The sequence below is a fragment of the Juglans microcarpa x Juglans regia genome, chromosome 1D (assembly GCF_004785595.1).
Source record: "Juglans microcarpa x Juglans regia isolate MS1-56 chromosome 1D, Jm3101_v1.0, whole genome shotgun sequence".
Classification (NCBI taxonomy): domain Eukaryota; kingdom Viridiplantae; phylum Streptophyta; class Magnoliopsida; order Fagales; family Juglandaceae; genus Juglans; species Juglans microcarpa x Juglans regia.
In genome coordinates, this window is record NC_054594.1 from 4,549,729 (window position 1) to 4,566,290 (window position 16,562).

General features: G+C 36.7%; 2 protein-coding genes across 4 annotated transcripts; one reads left to right on the forward strand and one right to left on the reverse strand.

Moving 5' to 3' along the window:
- Nucleotides 1-1,138: 1,138 nt before the first annotated feature.
- On the reverse strand, nucleotides 1,139-3,036 carry LOC121267285 (protein RADIALIS-like 5). Of its 2 annotated transcripts, none has more exons than XM_041171135.1 (2): nucleotides 2,537-3,036; nucleotides 1,139-1,372 (listed from the first exon to the last, which is right to left on the reverse strand). In XM_041171135.1, exons 1-2 carry the CDS (start codon nucleotides 2,770-2,772, stop codon nucleotides 1,366-1,368), a joined length of 243 nt encoding a protein of 80 aa, XP_041027069.1. In that variant the 5' UTR covers nucleotides 2,773-3,036; the 3' UTR covers nucleotides 1,139-1,365. The 2 variants fall into 2 exon arrangements, with proteins under 2 accessions (XP_041027069.1, XP_041027071.1); XM_041171137.1 differs by having other exon boundaries at nucleotides 2,487-3,034.
- A 2,714-nt stretch (nucleotides 3,037-5,750) lies between these two features.
- LOC121252799 (U-box domain-containing protein 5-like) lies at nucleotides 5,751-12,089 on the forward strand. Of its 2 annotated transcripts, XM_041152627.1 has the most exons (7): nucleotides 5,751-6,199; nucleotides 6,263-6,378; nucleotides 7,024-7,102; nucleotides 8,070-8,255; nucleotides 9,005-9,112; nucleotides 9,674-10,905; nucleotides 11,279-12,089. In XM_041152627.1, exons 3-7 carry the CDS (start codon nucleotides 7,046-7,048, stop codon nucleotides 12,027-12,029), a joined length of 2,334 nt encoding a protein of 777 aa, XP_041008561.1. In that variant the 5' UTR covers nucleotides 5,751-6,199; nucleotides 6,263-6,378; nucleotides 7,024-7,045; the 3' UTR covers nucleotides 12,030-12,089. The 2 variants fall into 2 exon arrangements, with proteins under 2 accessions (XP_041008561.1, XP_041008554.1); XM_041152620.1 differs by having other exon boundaries at nucleotides 5,751-6,378.
- Nucleotides 12,090-16,562: the final 4,473 nt, after the last annotated feature.

Below are 16,562 nucleotides of genomic sequence, written 5' to 3' on the forward strand. Positions count from 1 at the left end.
ATTATTTTACTACCATTCACAAATTATTTAACCCCTAATCATAGATTTCTCATGTCATTTAATTTCATCTCAACATCCAAATTAGACATAATGTTCAAAACAAATGAATATTTTGTTAAAAAATGAAAGTTCATGATGTGGCTAAATGTAATATGTTACGTTATTTTTTTTATAGTAAAAAAAAAAATTACAATTTAATGAACAATAACAGACCGCATCAGTTTGTGATCTATATTTTTATGAGATCTCTTTATAAATCTAGCACTGTTGTTTTCATCTTAGATTTTTTTTTTCATCTTAGATTTTGTTGTATATTATTGTTACACTAGCTTGTTATAAGTGGATATCATTTAAGTGGTTGACAAAGAACATCTTTAGTTATTTAAAATTTATAACGTAATAAGAATAATTGAGAATAATAAAATCTAAGTTTCTTATTTGTTTTCGCAGATGAGATGAGATAAAAATTAAAAATTAAATAAAATATTGTTAGAATATATTTTTTTAATATTATTTTTGTTTTGATATTTAAAAAAGTTTAATTATTTATTTTATTTTGTATGAGAATTTGAAAAAATTTTAATGATGAGATGAGATGAGATAAAAATGATTGTAAAAATAAACTAGGCTGAAGGGTAGCAATTTTTGTTATATAAGATGAAGAGTAACATTGCTAATTAATAATGTTGTATGAAATTATGAATTATTCGAGGGATATGGAGATAACTAAGTATTATCCTAAGCTATCTTTGTCGAATGCTTCTGGGTATGATAAGGTCAGCCATAGGATCTCCACACCACCTTTTTAGGTTACATTAAGCTTTTTGGTCGGCATTCTTATTTTGTTTCTCAAACAGTACTCGTTTCCCCTGGCATTATGGCGAAGAAATTCTCCATCTACACAGCGAGAATGTTTCTTTTGGGTATTTTTAGTTCCTGCTTATCTTTATGCAGAACGGATTTTGTCATGTACAAGTAAATTTACGTATTAATCTGCGTATTAATATTGTTGTCTTCATATTTTAAATTTAAATTAGTACTGTTTTCAATAAAATTTATTTTTTGACCAATTATATTGAATTGGTGCACGTATTAATGCATAAAATCGCCTACAATCAGATTTTTCCTTACACCAATGTGTGGAAATCTCAAATGCTTAATAATGCTTGCTTCATACAGACTAAACAGGATTAGATATGTCGCTGTAGGACAAGACAGACACAAAAACAACTGTATACAAAAGGGGAAACAACATAACTACATAATCGGATGCTTCTTTGCAAATCTGGTATTTTTTTACAATCTGTTTATGATATGCAGTAAGATTGTCTTGATCTTCATTGGAAGTTTGGAACCCTGGATGCTTCAAGAACTGCCAAGCAGATAGTAATGAAAAGTAGTTTTAGCCTGAAGGAAAACAATTATTAATCTGCAAATGTTATGAACAGTATGGGAAAGTCAGAAAACATCCAAACTCTAGAAAAGCTGTCAATTAAAGCAGCAGTACTGCAACCAAAAGTTTCAGAGGGGTTCAGAAAGAACTGGTTCTGAATGACTGAGGACAGTGGACGGGGAAAATAACAAAAGTTTCCTGAAGAATGAAAAAAGGAGAGCATTAAAATATTGAGTTGGGTCTACAGAAGAATCAATATCGTCCGAATCAGAAAAGAGAGGCCAGAGTATTGTATCTCATATAGCAGTTCTTTGAACTGATGACCATTGGACGTTCATTGACATGTTATCCAGAAGTGGTAGGATCATATCTCATGTGGGGTTTCTTCGGCTTAGTGACAGGATAAGAGGTTGCATGAATGTGGTCAGGCGTTGGCTTTGTTCATTAAATAAAGTGAAAATAAGCAGTTTGGTGTATAGGATGTTAAGACTTATCGTCAGTTGGAGAAATTGATGGACCACGTACGTAGAACTAGCACTTCAGTGTTCATAGTATTATTGCCTTGCCCTACAGCAGGAATTGCTTAATTCTAAGGACAAGGCCATGATGTTGCAGGAATTAACTGGATCTTCTACTGTTAAGAGGACCTGGAAGAAGCTTAAAATGCATTGCTGCCGACATATCATTTTTAAAAACGATGTCTCTATTGAATGAATAGCATCCTTCCAGTATAATTTTATGTTTAGATTGTTTCGAACCTTGGTTTAGGGATTTTCTTGTAACCCCAAACTTTTCACTCGTAAAAAGTATTCCCCGACAAAAGCGAAGGTTGATCAATAAAATCAGAAAAAAGAAAGCATAAGTGACATGAAGTTGTTGTCATTGATCATGATTTAGAAAAAGGGAGACTCAAGAGCAATAGCATTATTCTTTATTCCCAAGCTATGTAGGGATTTACGTGTAACTGGATTACTTAGAGCTGAAATGTAAAAGTGAGAGAGATACATGTGGAAGGCAGTTTTGAAACTGAAGTGCAAAGCGATTATTTGGCTCTGGTATTAGGTAGAAGGCAAGTAGTTACTAGTGTATTTACCTCTACTCTTCATACTCAAAGCCATAGCCTTACTTAACATTTTCTTTCACCTGTATTTGGGAATTGGGACTCTATCAGATTCAATGTCCCTGACATCCTCAATGAGAATCTCATATTGCCTCTTCACCTCCTCTACAGATTTTCCGCCCACAGCTCTGGCAACCTTCTGCCAGCGATCAGGGGTGTCCTTATCATAAACAGCCAGGGCCCTTTCAAACCTTTTGTTCTCCTGAGGGGTCCAAGAGGAGCTAGAGGTACGTGAAGAAGCAAGAGAGTTGGATGCCATTGGAGGATATATGTTTTAATACACTACCTGAAAATGGTGAAACTGCAGAAGGTGAAAGGGGTATTATTTTGACAGGCTCTGGAGGATAACAAAGTCAGGAAATAGGTTGGAAGTTGGAACCTTTAAATGTGAATGGTAAAGTACCGGCTGGCTGGCTGGCTAGAGTGAATCCCACAAAAGGGAAGGAGATAATAGAATGGCTTGTTTCAGTCAAGGAAGGTGACTGAATTGAACGTCAAGTGTGGTATGGGAAAGAGATGACCAAGGGAGCTCCTTATAAGCAGGATGAAAAGGGGTGGTGGGGTTCAGCCAGTTGGGCGAATATATCTCGGGAAAGGTTGAAAATAAAAAGTGACCACGCCCCCTCAGGAACCACAAGATGTAGCAGGACAAGGAACATCTAGTGAAAGAGGAGAGAATCAGTGATAAAGGATGGGCCCTTTATAAAATTTTACTAGACAATATTCCTTCACTACACTAGCAAGTTGAACTTCCTTTATTAGTTATACGTCAGCGGATAAAAGGATCCCAAAAGTAACCAATCTACTTTTTTTAGGGTTAAAGGGTCATTCATCTAAGGCCAGCTCAAATCAAAAGGAAGTTTTATCTGGTAACAGAGTGTGCTCTCATCGTCTCACCTGTCAATTTGAGAGATTTTCCCTTTTACACATTAACTTTTGTAAATTCTATACACTTGCATATCCAATTTCTCAACCTTTCTAGTATCAATTTCCTGTATGCTTAAGTTTTTGGGGGCATTTGATGATTTAACCTTGTGTATTGATAATCAAATTCACATATTTCTATCATTTTGGGAAGTATTGAGTTTACAATCTGCATGGCATCATGGTTCCAGCTGGGCTAGTGGAATGTTGCGGCTTATAAAGCATTGTCTGGTTGTGACTAGTTGGGAAGACATCAGTAATTCCTCGCACAGCAGGGCACAAAGCCCTTGTGGTATTTCTGAGGGGTTAAAATTTGTTTGTGGACGGATTTCTTTCATTATTACAACCAAAAAGAAAAAAGGGAACAGAACGTCAATAATGAAAAACGATCACGATGATAAAGAACAATAAGTGATAGCCCTTTTCTATAAGGGGCAATAGGTTTCACCTCCTTATCATTGATTCTTCTCTCCCTTTTGTCATTTTCTTCATTTTTGTGTTCTGTTTGGAGGGATTTTTGGAGACTACGTATGGTATATTGGGAACCACTTAAAGATAAATGCTCCATGGGACTCCATATAACATGTGGGACTTAATACCTTAGTCAACAATTTGGTTAATCTTTGAAAACCTTAGTGAAGGGATCGCTCTAGGCTGTGAGAAACATGTTTAAAAGTGACTTATTTGATTCATGGTTAATACCATTACAGACCATCTCTCACTACATCATCTGCTTTTCTAGTCTTCATATTTTGTTTGAACCATTGCCATCACAAAAATTGGAAAGATCATGATGGTGGGATAACATGGTGGCTGTCCTTCAAAGTTAAAACCAGCGAAAGGTTCCAGTAAAAGAGTCCTGGAGGAGCCAGTAATGGTGAGTTGGGGGAAATTACTCACAATTGAAGCTAGAAAAAGAAAGAAAATTTGGATTGGTACACACATTGTGCATCTTGATTCTTCCACTTGCTATTATTCCAACGAAGATATGGACCATAATTTCTTGCTAAAAAGTATGCAGCTGCTTGGAATATGAGGTATATTTCTCAACTTGAGATGATATCTCAGAAGATACCCAAATCCTCATTCGTCTACCGAGCAATTAGTCGGTTCCAAGGGCTGACCTTTTGAAAGCGGGATTCTTCATATCAGTCTTGCTGCTAGAATCCAGAAATTGTTTTCTGCAGCATAGGAACAAAGTAGGTACGGAAAAAGGAACTTCCCCACTGTATAAGCCCGGTTGTAATACATGATTAAGTGCTATGGGTTTGGGCTGTACCCAGGTGTAGCCTAAGCTGAAAGCATTCATAAACAGCATTCAAAGTGCAAGGTAAGAGTTAATTACATATTACATTTCTTCATTATATTGCTTATAGCTGTTGCCATAACAATCCAGTCATATGATAAAACTGCATCAAGTAATAACTTTTTTATTATCTCCCAGTTTCAAACAGTTTGATGGGAGTTTTGGATGCGGTTGGTTCTATTAGCTCTGGATTGAGTGGTTTAGTTTGTGTAATCGGAAGAATATGAAGTGTTGGGGGCTCATATCATTGGTTGAGAGGGACTTTTGAAAAAGAGAGAGGAATCTGTACTGGTAGTGGAATACAATCTTCGTGATATATGGAATCCTTATCACCTCATATGGCCCGCCCATCCACCTCTTGGAATAATGCCTGTGGATTCCAGTTCTTTTCCTCTTTTAGGGACTTTTTTAATTCCCTGTTTTTACTACACATAATTTGATGGGAGTGATAACTGTGTCTGTCAATGGAAGATGCCTACTTAGATCCTATACAGAAACTCAACATACATACATGCCTGGCATCTGAGCTCGGCATATATGTGTATGTATGTATGTATGTATGTACCCTCCACAACTTTTACCTGGTCCACATCTGCTAGCATAAGCATGAGAATCACTTTTCGAGGGAACCTCTGAAAACAAGAACAATTGAATACAGATTTTTTTTTTCCCAAGTCCTGAATCCTGAATCTGCATCTCCAAGTGGTTTGTTTCATAAACATCATGAGCAGATAGCTAAAAACACACATGAAGCTCATGTAACAGCAATCAATTGGTCTCAACAACTTGATCGATTGAAACACGAGATTGCTGATTGACTCGAGTTGGTTTTGTTTTTCCCTGTACCCTGTTGTCTCAATTGGAGATAATAACAACTGATTTTCTTTAAAAAAAAAAGAAATTAATTTTAAAGGGTTTAAGGGAGAGCTATTTTTTTCCATTGAGAGAGACGTCAAAAACATTTATTGCCCCTCACTTTGTACCAACCAATCATTCGATAAACTTTTCGCGCTCTCTCTCTCTCTCCTTGTTCGATGTGACAACACTGTTATCCCGAGAACAAAAAAGTTTTACCACGTTTATCAGCATGTTTTGCAGCCAATAACAATTATTGTACTAGCTTTTCTGGTAATCTAATGCTTGGAAGCCAAATTACTTGGACTGGTGCCTTTTTTTGTCCCTGGGTTTTGCGAAACCATACCTTGGTTTATGTGATATAGTTTTCTCTCTGCTCTTATCGACGAAGGATTGTCGGTGTGTCATGAGCAAGAAGATTGTGTCTTTCTACTGTTCTTTTACAGAGTTTTTGAAGATACTCTGAAAACTCAGCTTTTTTAAATATGGAACAGTTCGAAGGAACTTCTATGGTTTAAAGGCTGGATCGTCACTAATTTCCAGAGTCAGCAGCTATTGTGGCTTGAGACACTGGGAAAGTTCTGACTTTTCTTTCTCTAAGGTGGGTATATTTGTGTGAAATCTTGTATTTAAGAATTGGGTTGCACTAATTTGGATCGTGTAGGGGTTCTGGTACTTCACCCGCTACCTGTGTAGATGGAGACAAATCTCAGAGTCTGATTGCTTGCTAGTAAACAGGCATAGAGCTTTTGTTCGTTGTTCTGGTTTCCACTGCACTTGGTAAGGCTTTTGTTATTTTTTGTTCTTATTCAAGACCCAACTCAACTTATAACTTGGAGGGTTTTTTTTTTTTTTTTGTTTTATTTCAAATATATTTTTTCTAACGATATCTTAAATTCCACTTCTGGAGATTGTAACTGAAGGGCGTCCTTTGTCATGTTTCATAGCCTGCAATTTTCCTCAATTTCATGAACAACTCTATTAAACCGTTGATATATTCCGATATATGAAACTCGTTATATCCTGTATTGAAGTTATACATACACTTTGCACCCTTGAATTGGCAGTATACACAACCAAAAAAATATTCTTTTGCAATTTCCATTAAGATCCAACCATTCACCTATTTTCATCCATTTTAGTGGTCAAAATGGAACGATCAAAGTGCAAAGTGCAAAGTGCAAAATTCATGATAGTTTTGAGTTGCAAAGTGTACTTTCTCTGTAGTTAATATTCGACAGAAGCATTGTATCTTGTATTTGCAAATCGGATGTGTTATGTGCAAATCCGATGATATTACTCAAATTATGTGTGGGGTATAGTCTTATATGTCCTCATGCGATGCATTATGTTAGATACAATGGATAGATTTTTTTTGTAAGAAACACTTAAAGGTGATTCTTTTCATTGTTATTGAACATGCAGATCTAAGTCTACCCTCATTTTAATGGGGTCTGATATTGCTGAAGTAGTGGACAAACTGCCAGACCCTTATGCTTTTAAGGTACCTTTTTCAATTTATCATGGAAGGTCTTTTATTCCCCATTTGGATTTTGTTTGTTTGAATCTGCAGTCCTATTAAATTGGCAGCATAAGTGCGTCTTATTGAGTTCACTCAGGATACAAGATGTTTACATAATTATCATAAATTGGTTGTAGATCTGCACGATGCGCAAAAATAGCTAATTTATTAAATAAAAAATATGATTTGTAACTAAGTTAGTATATCTTGAGCCATTATACAATAAGCTAATTGAACTTTTGAAAAATTCTCAAGATTAACAGATATTGATCTTCAACATCTGATTGGTTACCTTTATCTTTTTTCCTCTTACTCTCCTTTATTTCAATGTTTGCAGTGAGAAACCTCACAAAATTGAATTGAGTGAAGAGTGACCAGAAGCTCTTACAAAATGTGCCAAAATGGCTTGGTTCCTTCAAATTTAACTTTTAGTAGCTTCATGCTTCAAAATTACATATTGTCATAGATAATCGGATTACTCTCTGATTCTTGAGTGTGTATCTCGGTTAGTTTATTGGTAAGATCCTATTCTTTATCACATCGATAAGTTTATATCTACAGGGTAAATATAATTTCTACTTCTTTTCAAAGAAGAATATTTTGTTTACTTGATAGTGTCAAAGAGATTCTTGTCATGGAAGTGAAACTAGGAACTGGAAAACCAGCTTTCAGCTTTCTTTGATCAATTTGTTAACTCACCCCAAAATGCTGATTCTTCGAAGGTCTACAACTCTATGTTCGATCAAGTTGAGAATGATATTATATCATGTTTTTTTCCTGTTGGAGAGGATGCTTTTTCTTGAGAAAATGACGAGCACTGTGTTTTCCATATGAAATCTTCTTTAATTGAGCTCATTTTGTGTCTTCAAAATTTGTCTTTGCTTGTACTCAACCGTTTTGTCATATGAGATCAAATTTCCACATTCTGTATATTATTTCATGATTGCAGCTGCCATTATTAAAGTACAATGAACTGAAGAAATTGCTTGATAGAATATCAACAGTACTTCCACTTATAGAAGCGGCTCAGCCTCCAGGCTCTTCAGGAATAGAGGCACTAGGCTCGTTAAACGTTGCAATTGAGAAATCCATGCAATTTTACAAGTCCTGCTCACGATCCAGTAAACTTTACCTGGTTCGTAATTTTCTCAATAAATAAGAATGAGGGATATGAATTAATGTGAACTACTTGCTGTATTTCATAAAGTACTAGTCGGTAAAACAAATTAAAACAAAGATGATAGAAACAAACTCTAGTCATTTGATCTTGAGGATAGCAATTTCTGATCAGTCTGAGTGGTCTAGCAAAAGTTTATAAATACATTATAAGGACAAATGACTCAAGGAGGTTGTCTATGTTGGTAGACTGGAGATGAGAAGGAAAATTGCTGCTGTTAAAGAACAAAACTTATATATCTCTCTTTATTGGAGAAATAAAATAATAAGATTTCGATAATCTACTTATGCTAATTGATTGTGTAGAGAGGGGTTTGCAAACAGAAATCCTTTGTAAAACCATGTGTTCCATTGTTTCCAACGGGAATTTTGCTGTGCTAAAGCATGTTAATATTGTTGTTCCTGATGACCACTTCAATTAGCTTGCCTCTCTCTCTCTCTCTCTCTCTCTCTCTCTCTCTCTCTCTCTCTCTCTCTCTCTCTCTCTCTGTGTCTTTATATATATATATATATATTATGTTTCTTTTTAGGTGTTTGCATATCCGTATGTTTGACTGCTTGCTACTCTTCTGTCACATCTAGTTGATGTGTCAAAACTGGTGGTAGTAACTAGTCTTTCTTCATCTACATCCTGTCTTGTTGTTAAGATATCGGTTTTTTGGAGTTATATCTCAGTCATAGCTGATAAGGCTTGCAAATTACATTCAGGCAGTGAGAGGGAAAGCAATAGTCTCAATATGTCAAAGATCAAAGAATTTGTTGGAGGAAAGTTTAGGTCAAATTCAAACCATGGTTCCACATGAGTTGGCTGAAGAGGTTCGTCAATTACACACCTTTTGCTTTATATTTTTGCCTTCCTTTTCAACCCCCCTAACCAAGAAAGAAAGAATGAAGATGGGGGGTAGTGGATGCACTAATACAACTTCAAGAGGGCTATAATTAGTTGATAAAGCTATCAGAGCTGTTCCTCAGTTATATAAAGTTTGAAAATATATAAATCTATTTTCCTGGATTATAGAACATGCTAGATATATGGCTGTAACTGATTCCATAAGCAATTCTCTGGTTTCTGACACTTGTATCCCAAATTGGAAAAATTTAAAGAGGATGTAGTCCCATTCTCGGTTTGCTTGCCTTTGGTCTACTTGTTAATTATTCTTCCCTCTGGCAACTTCACACAAATCCTTCTTTGCCCCACATTTTAATTCACAGCAACATTCTGATGGAGGTTTTGATGATCCCAAACACTATGTTGGTATCAACTTGTCTATATTTATTCCGTAATTTCTTCCTTTTTTTCTACTCAATGAAGAAAAAATAGGAACTTTTTCTGAGTTCAGTTACTTGGTGATGCCAATGATTAAATCTCATTTACAGATCTCTCACATCATGGATGATCTTACGGGTGCAAAATTTACCCTGAACTCATCTGAAGAAGAGGCTATCAAGGCCGTCAGAAGATTTCTCCTGCAGAGCGCTTCTGCATCAGACTTAATGGAAACCTCTGAAATTAAAGCTCTTCAATTGGCAGCTTCAACGCTTGATATCACATCCCCAGATGCTATCCGGAGAGAGAAAAAGTCCATCAATAAGAGGCTTGAAGATAAGTACAGTGACCCAACAGAAAAAGATACTTTAAATTCACTTTTGCATCTACTAAAGAAGTATGGACACTTATTCCTGCAAGAGCCATCGGGAAATGGCTGTGTTCAGCATGAAGAAGCGATTGCATTTGAGAAGTACGGACGTAGTTCAACCTATAGCCAATCTGTGGAAGTCGAATCCCAGATCGGATGCCAGCATCATGAAGTTCAAATTGACTTCTCAAGTAGAGCTATACCTCCTGAGGAATTTAAGTGTCCTATATCTTCAAGATTGATGCGTGATCCTGTTATAATCGCTTCTGGACAAACATTTGAGAGGATGAACATACAGAAGTGGTTTGATGGAGGTAATGAAATATGCCCAAAGACTAAAACGAAACTGGCCCATTTGTCATTGACTCCAAACACGGCCATGAAGGATTTAATAACAAAGTGGTGCATGGCGAATGCAGTCACTATTCCTGACCCAACTATGCCATCAGAAATTCTTAACTCTTGGGAAACTTCTTCCACTTCCATTGTTAGCTTTGGCAGTTCTATGAATGATCTACGTCTTCCAATGGATCTCAGCAATATGTCAGTCGGATCTTTAGATTCTAGTTACGCTTTGGATTCATCTCAAAGTTACGCTGTGGATTCATCACAAAGTTATGCTTTGGATTCATCTCAAAGTTACGCTTTGGATTCATCTCAAAGTTACGCTTTGGATTCATCACTCACTATGTCGACAAAAGAGGAGCAAAAAAGCCACTCATATGCAAAGATACATGAGATAGATATGAAATATCTATCTAAACTGGCTGAACTTCAGTGGGAAAGCCAGTGTAAAGTTGTTGAAGATGTCAAAAACCATCTGAATGAAAGTGACCAAGCATGTCATTCTATGTCATCTGACAATTTTGTTAGACCCCTTGTTAGATTTTTGAAGGATGCACTTCATCTGCATGATGTAAAAGCTCAGCAAGCTGGATCTCAGTTGTTGTCGGCATTTGTGCGCAAGAACAGGTATCTAGTCATTGTTGATGGGTATTCGTTAGAATGCCTCATGTTCAATGCAACTTGCATCTCTTGATTTAAGGTTGTTATTATCATGTTAAACTGGTTGTGGCAAGTTAAATACATCACTCGATTCCACGTGAATTTCTATCAATTCTTTCGCCAGTTGACGAGGTGATTTGCTGTACGAATTTTTGTTGGTTTGGTCCCGACCAACTTCCCTGCATAAGGATTTTTTTTTTTTTTTTATTTGCACTACGTAATTTTAGTTTTCTTCTGTAAGTCCTTGTCCTGATTTCACATTGGATTTTAAATGCAGCCATGTTTTCTTTATGCATGAGCTCATATGCATACTATTATCACTTTGTGTTGCTTGATGCAGAAGTGGGATCTCATACTTATGCGAAGAAGCATTTAGTCTCTTGGCCACTTTTCTTATTTCAGAAGTAACAGAAGAAGCTCTAGACATACTGGAATTTTTGTCAAGCCAGCCGCATTGCAAGGCTAAAATTGCAGCATCTGGTGCTTTAACTTCCATCCTAAAGATGCTCAACTCCGACAATAGAGATTGCCAGGAACGTGCTATCAAAATTCTGTGCAATTTGTCCTCAAATTGTGATATCTGCTCTCACATTGTGTCTTTGGAATGCATCCCAAAATTGGTTCCTTTCTTAGTTGATAGCTCTCTTGCAAGAAATTGTGTGATTATATTGAAGAATTTATGCCGTACAGATGAAGGTAGGGTTTCTATTGCTGAAACTAATGGTTGTGTTGCTTCTGTTGCTGCGCTAGTTGCAGCTGGTAGTCTTGAGGAACAAGAAAATGCAGTGTCTGTTTTACTTTCACTGTGCGATCATCGTGTTCAGTATCGTCAGTTAGTCATGCGCACGCAGGAGGATGTCATTCCCGCTCTTTTTGATATATCCGTCAATGGTAGTGACAATGGCAAGGTGAGTGCAAGGGGATTGCTGCGGTGCTTAAGAGATGTCAAGCTTAATGATGATCGAGAGTGCTCTGGATCTGATATGGATGCCTTTAGAGACTCTACGAATCTCTCTAAAGAAAGAAATTCATCAAAGGCATCCGGATTTCTTGGAAGGATATCAATCTTTTCAAAACCCAAAAAGAAATGAAACTCGTCTTCAACTCCTTTTAAACTTAAAGATTCCCGGAAAAATCATGTGATTTGATGCTATGGCAAATGTAATGAAGTCTACTTGTATTGTAACGTTCTCTTTTTCATCCTCTTTTCCCCCTCCCCTAAACTGTAGAGGTTATCTGTTGATTGGAATGAAGCAATGAGTATTAATTACGAATAATAGCTTGGCAAGAATATACACTTTTAACTAAATTAAAATTACAAATGGTGGGAGAAGTAGATTGTGACAAGTTTTTTTTTTTTTTTTTTTGAGAAAAGATTAATGTGACAAGTTACACCATATAGAAGATGGAATCGAGAGAAATGCTGTGGAATTCCAGTCTGGTACCTGATTAAGTGAAGGTAGGTCGTCAGATCTATTTTACAATTAAAGAGAGTTTTACAATATGACGAAAATATTCAAAGCTTATAAAATTTCTTGTGAATGATACATACATTTCACGAAAAAAGAAATAGAAAAACAAAAGCTAAAGATGAAAGTAAGGATTGCAGGACCAAGATATGGACTAATTAATGAAAATAAAGTATCACGTCAGAGATAGCTTGTCGACTACAATAAAGTGAAAGCACAGACAATGTGGAATCAATAATTGTCATTTTTAACGAGAGGCTGCGAAAACGATTGTTCTTCAGCAGTTATTTGGCCGAGTTTTTCCAAGGCAAAATTTCCGGCATGGAAGTCGCGGCTTCGATTGTCAGTGGAGCATTCATAGAAACTGGTCGATTTCTCTGTGGCTCTATCTATTCTACGATCAAGAACATTGTCAAAGGCCAACAACAGCTTGATCTTTTGGAAAAGGATATGAAATCCCTTATGGCTCTTAAGAGATGATACAGCAAAAGAAATGGCATTATAGCTAAGAGAGCAGGAAAAGTAATAAAAGCTCAAGCCACCGTGTGGCTTGAGGAGGTTGAAGAGCTGCAGTGTACCATCAATCAGATTCAAGAAGGAAAGAGTTCCTGATGTTTCTTAAGTTGCAGTACTAAGCGGGATAGAATAAGCAGGGAAGTGCCAGAACGGCTCAAAGAGATAGAAAGGCTTCTAGAAGCGGGAAGTTCCCTTGCTGGCTCCGTGGTTAGTTATCCAGAGTTCAAAGCAGTGGAGCATATTCCCGGGCCTTCAATTCAAGATCAAAAAGCATCAATATCAGAAGATTTAGCCAAAACTATGACTATTGTTTGAACAATAGTCATAGTTTGAACAATGAGCTCAAAACTAATTCAAATATGCTTTTTAGCTGTGTACTATGGGTTGCAGCGTCCAAAAAATTTGGATATAAAAAAGGTCCAGATGGGAATAGCTTCCAGACTGGGTATGCATCTGGAAGAAAGTTCGGGAGTGGACAGAATGGCTATTCAACTTCATCGAAGACTAAAGGAGGAAAATTTTCTTCTTATTCTCGATAATGTTTGGGAAAAAATTGATTCGGACATTTTGGGTGTCCCACGGCCTGAAGTTCAAAGCGGTAGTAAGATCATATTGACATCTAGATCTTTGGATGTATGTAGGGACATGCTGACTAATGTTGACATTAAAATGAGCGTTTTGAGGGATGAAGACGCTTGGCAACTATTTAGTCGGTATGCAAGGGATGTGGTTAGTTCAGAACATATCGCCCATTTGCGAAGGATATTTGAAAAGAGTGTGAGGGATTGCCTTTGGCCATCATCACTAGAAGGTAATTTGTAAAGAGTATGAGAGGAAAGACCAAGGCCCTGTTTCGTTGTTATACTGCACTAAGATCAACTCAGTTCAGTCTAATTTTAAGTTAAATCTAATATCCAAACACTTAACTCTCAAACCAATGAACTCATATCAACTCAAAACTTCTTTACATATGAGATTCAAAATCTTTTTCAACCCAACACCTCTTTACACGAGAGACTCACAACCTCTTTCAAATTTCCATAAATATATCTAAACTCGTTTTAACATCTAACTACATCTAATTTCATCTTAAGTGGGTCTCACAAAACTTATTTCACCATCTCAACTCACTCATATTCATAAAGAACTTAACTCAAATCAACTCAGCTCAATATCCAAACGCAGCCAAAGCCTGAGTTAATTTATGAGTAATGATATACATACAATAAATTATACAACACATTGTACAACAATGTTATAAAAGGGGGACATTTTTGTAAAATTATGTTACTTTTATAAGATGTTTTATAAAAATATCTCTCATTTAACAAATTATTATATAATATGTTATACAAAATATTATATATAGATCATTTTCCTTAGAGTTTTGCTATATACAAGCAAGTTTGCGTACCAATCTGCGTACTAATGTTGTTGCCTTCATATTTTAAATTCAAATTAGTATTGTTTTCAATAAAATTTATTTTTTGACCAATTATATTGAATTAATATTCGTATTAGTGTACAGAATCACTTACAATCAGATTTTTCTTTTTTCTTAATTTATTACTGTTTATAAAATGTACTATACCCGAAAAAGTTCGTCTGACCGGTTGCCGTTTTGTACAGATAGAAAAAAAAGTTGATCTGACCCTTGATCCTTTTGTTCACTGTTTTATACGGTTAGAATACCGGAACACATAGGAAAACGCCGGAAAAAAGTTTTTTTCATTTGTTGTTACTGTTCATACACGGCATCAATCATTTTGACAATATTTTATTATAAAAAATAATATAATTAATTATGGATCCCACCACTATAAATACTTAAAAAAAAATCAAACTAATCTCATCTCTTCTCTATAAACAAATACAATTTTATCTTATCTCATATATATTCAACATATCTCAATATTATTTACATATATCTCAAAAAATCTCATCTTATCTTATCTCTAAAAATAAACGAAGCCTAAATATATATATATATATAGATGCTACTGTTTTTCATTTTGAGAGGCTAGGTTTAAATTAGTTATTTGCATGTACTGACATACTTCTAATAATTCCTATCAATATTCATCTCGATCTTCCTACAATGATATATACAGTATTTTCAGATACTCAATTTGACCGATTTTGAGCTTGAATGTATGAGTTCTACTATTAATGTTACAAAATTAATTTAATTCAATTTGTTAGTAAAAGAAAATTAACAAAATTTTGTAAGGGTATCTAATTTGACGGTACTTAACGAAAAGGTATAATTAAAAGCAAGCAACTGGTACATATGGTTCAGTATAAGGCACTGAAGGGATTCTATTTCCTTGACCCATGAATGGGGGACAATATATAAGAGCATGCTGATCAGCAGAAATCCCAGAATCTTAAAACAGAAAAAGGCATCATTACAAGGCGGTCATCACATCACGCATATCTGCACCCATGTATATAGGGGTGTGCAAAATTTCGAGAATTTCGACTCCGTCTGACCTCCGCTCCGACGCCGACTCCGACGAAGTTGGAGTTGTTGGAATTCGGAGTAGCTCCGAATAGTTATTCGGAGTCGGAGTCGGAGCTACAAGGAGCTCCGACTCCGACTCTGAATTTTTTTTTAAACCCAGCTGTAAAACGACGTCGTTTTACAACTGGGTTTAAAAAAAAATTATTGAACGACACCGTTCCACTTAATATGGAACGGCGTCGTTTCATATGTCTTCCTTCTTCATACGTCCCCCCTTCTTCTTCCTTCTTCAGTTCTTCTTCCTTCTCCCTTCTCTCTCGCGTCTCCCGTCCCAGTGACTCAACCAGTGAACTGTGAAGCCGTCCTCATGTCTTGTGTCTTTCTTGCCAGCGTGCCGCCGTTCGTCGTTGCTCCTTCGTGCTGCCGTTCCTCGTTGCTCCTCTGTTCAGCTTCCACCTATGGTGAGCCCTAAATTTATGAGCCCTAAATTTAATTCAAGTACGTCTCTTATGAATTGGAGCCAGTAGTTGTGATTCTTGTGAATTGGTTGTATTGAATATTCAATATAGTCCCAACACGGTGCTCGAAATCCTGAATTTTACATTGCATTGCAGACTTGCGCTCGAGCGAGGTGTCGAGCGTAAGTCGAGCGCACGTTGTATTGAACATTGGCTCGAGCGATATGTCGAGCGGAAGTCGAGCGAACCTCTCTGGAAGAGTTCTGCTCGAGCGCCACGTCGAGCGCAGGTCGAGCGAACCTCTTTGGATGGATTCTGCTCGAGCGCCACGTCGAGCGCACGTCGAGCGACCCTCTCTGGATGGATTCTGCTCGAGCGCCACGTCGAGCGCACATCGAGCGAACCTTTCTGGATGGGTTCTGCTCGAGCACCACATCGAGCGCACGTCGAGCGAACCTCTCTGGATGGTTTCTGCTCTAGCGCACATCGAGCACACGTCGAGCGAACCTCTCTGGATGGGTTCTGCTCGAGCGCCACTTCGAGCGCACGTCAAGCGAACCTCTCTGGATGGGTTCCGCTGAGTTGAGCGCACGTCAACCGAACCTTGATGTAATAATACATGGATACAATAATATATTATGATACAATAATACATTTCCTATTGTATAATACAATAGCCTAGTTTATTTTTAAACTAATTTTTTGCTTCTAATTTAA

Coding starts and splice junctions, on each gene's coding strand:
- LOC121267285 (XM_041171135.1), bottom strand. CDS start 2,772: ATGGCATCCAACTCTCTTGCTTCTTCACGTACCTCTAGCTCCTCTTGG.
- LOC121252799 (XM_041152620.1), top strand. CDS start 7,046: ATGGGGTCTGATATTGCTGAAGTAGTGGACAAACTGCCAGACCCTTAT. Junction 9,113..9,673: donor CACATGAGTTGGCTGAAGAG/GTTCGTCAATTA, acceptor TCTCATTTACAG/ATCTCTCACATCATGGATGA. Junction 10,906..11,278: donor GCATTTGTGCGCAAGAACAG/GTATCTAGTCAT, acceptor TGCTTGATGCAG/AAGTGGGATCTCATACTTAT.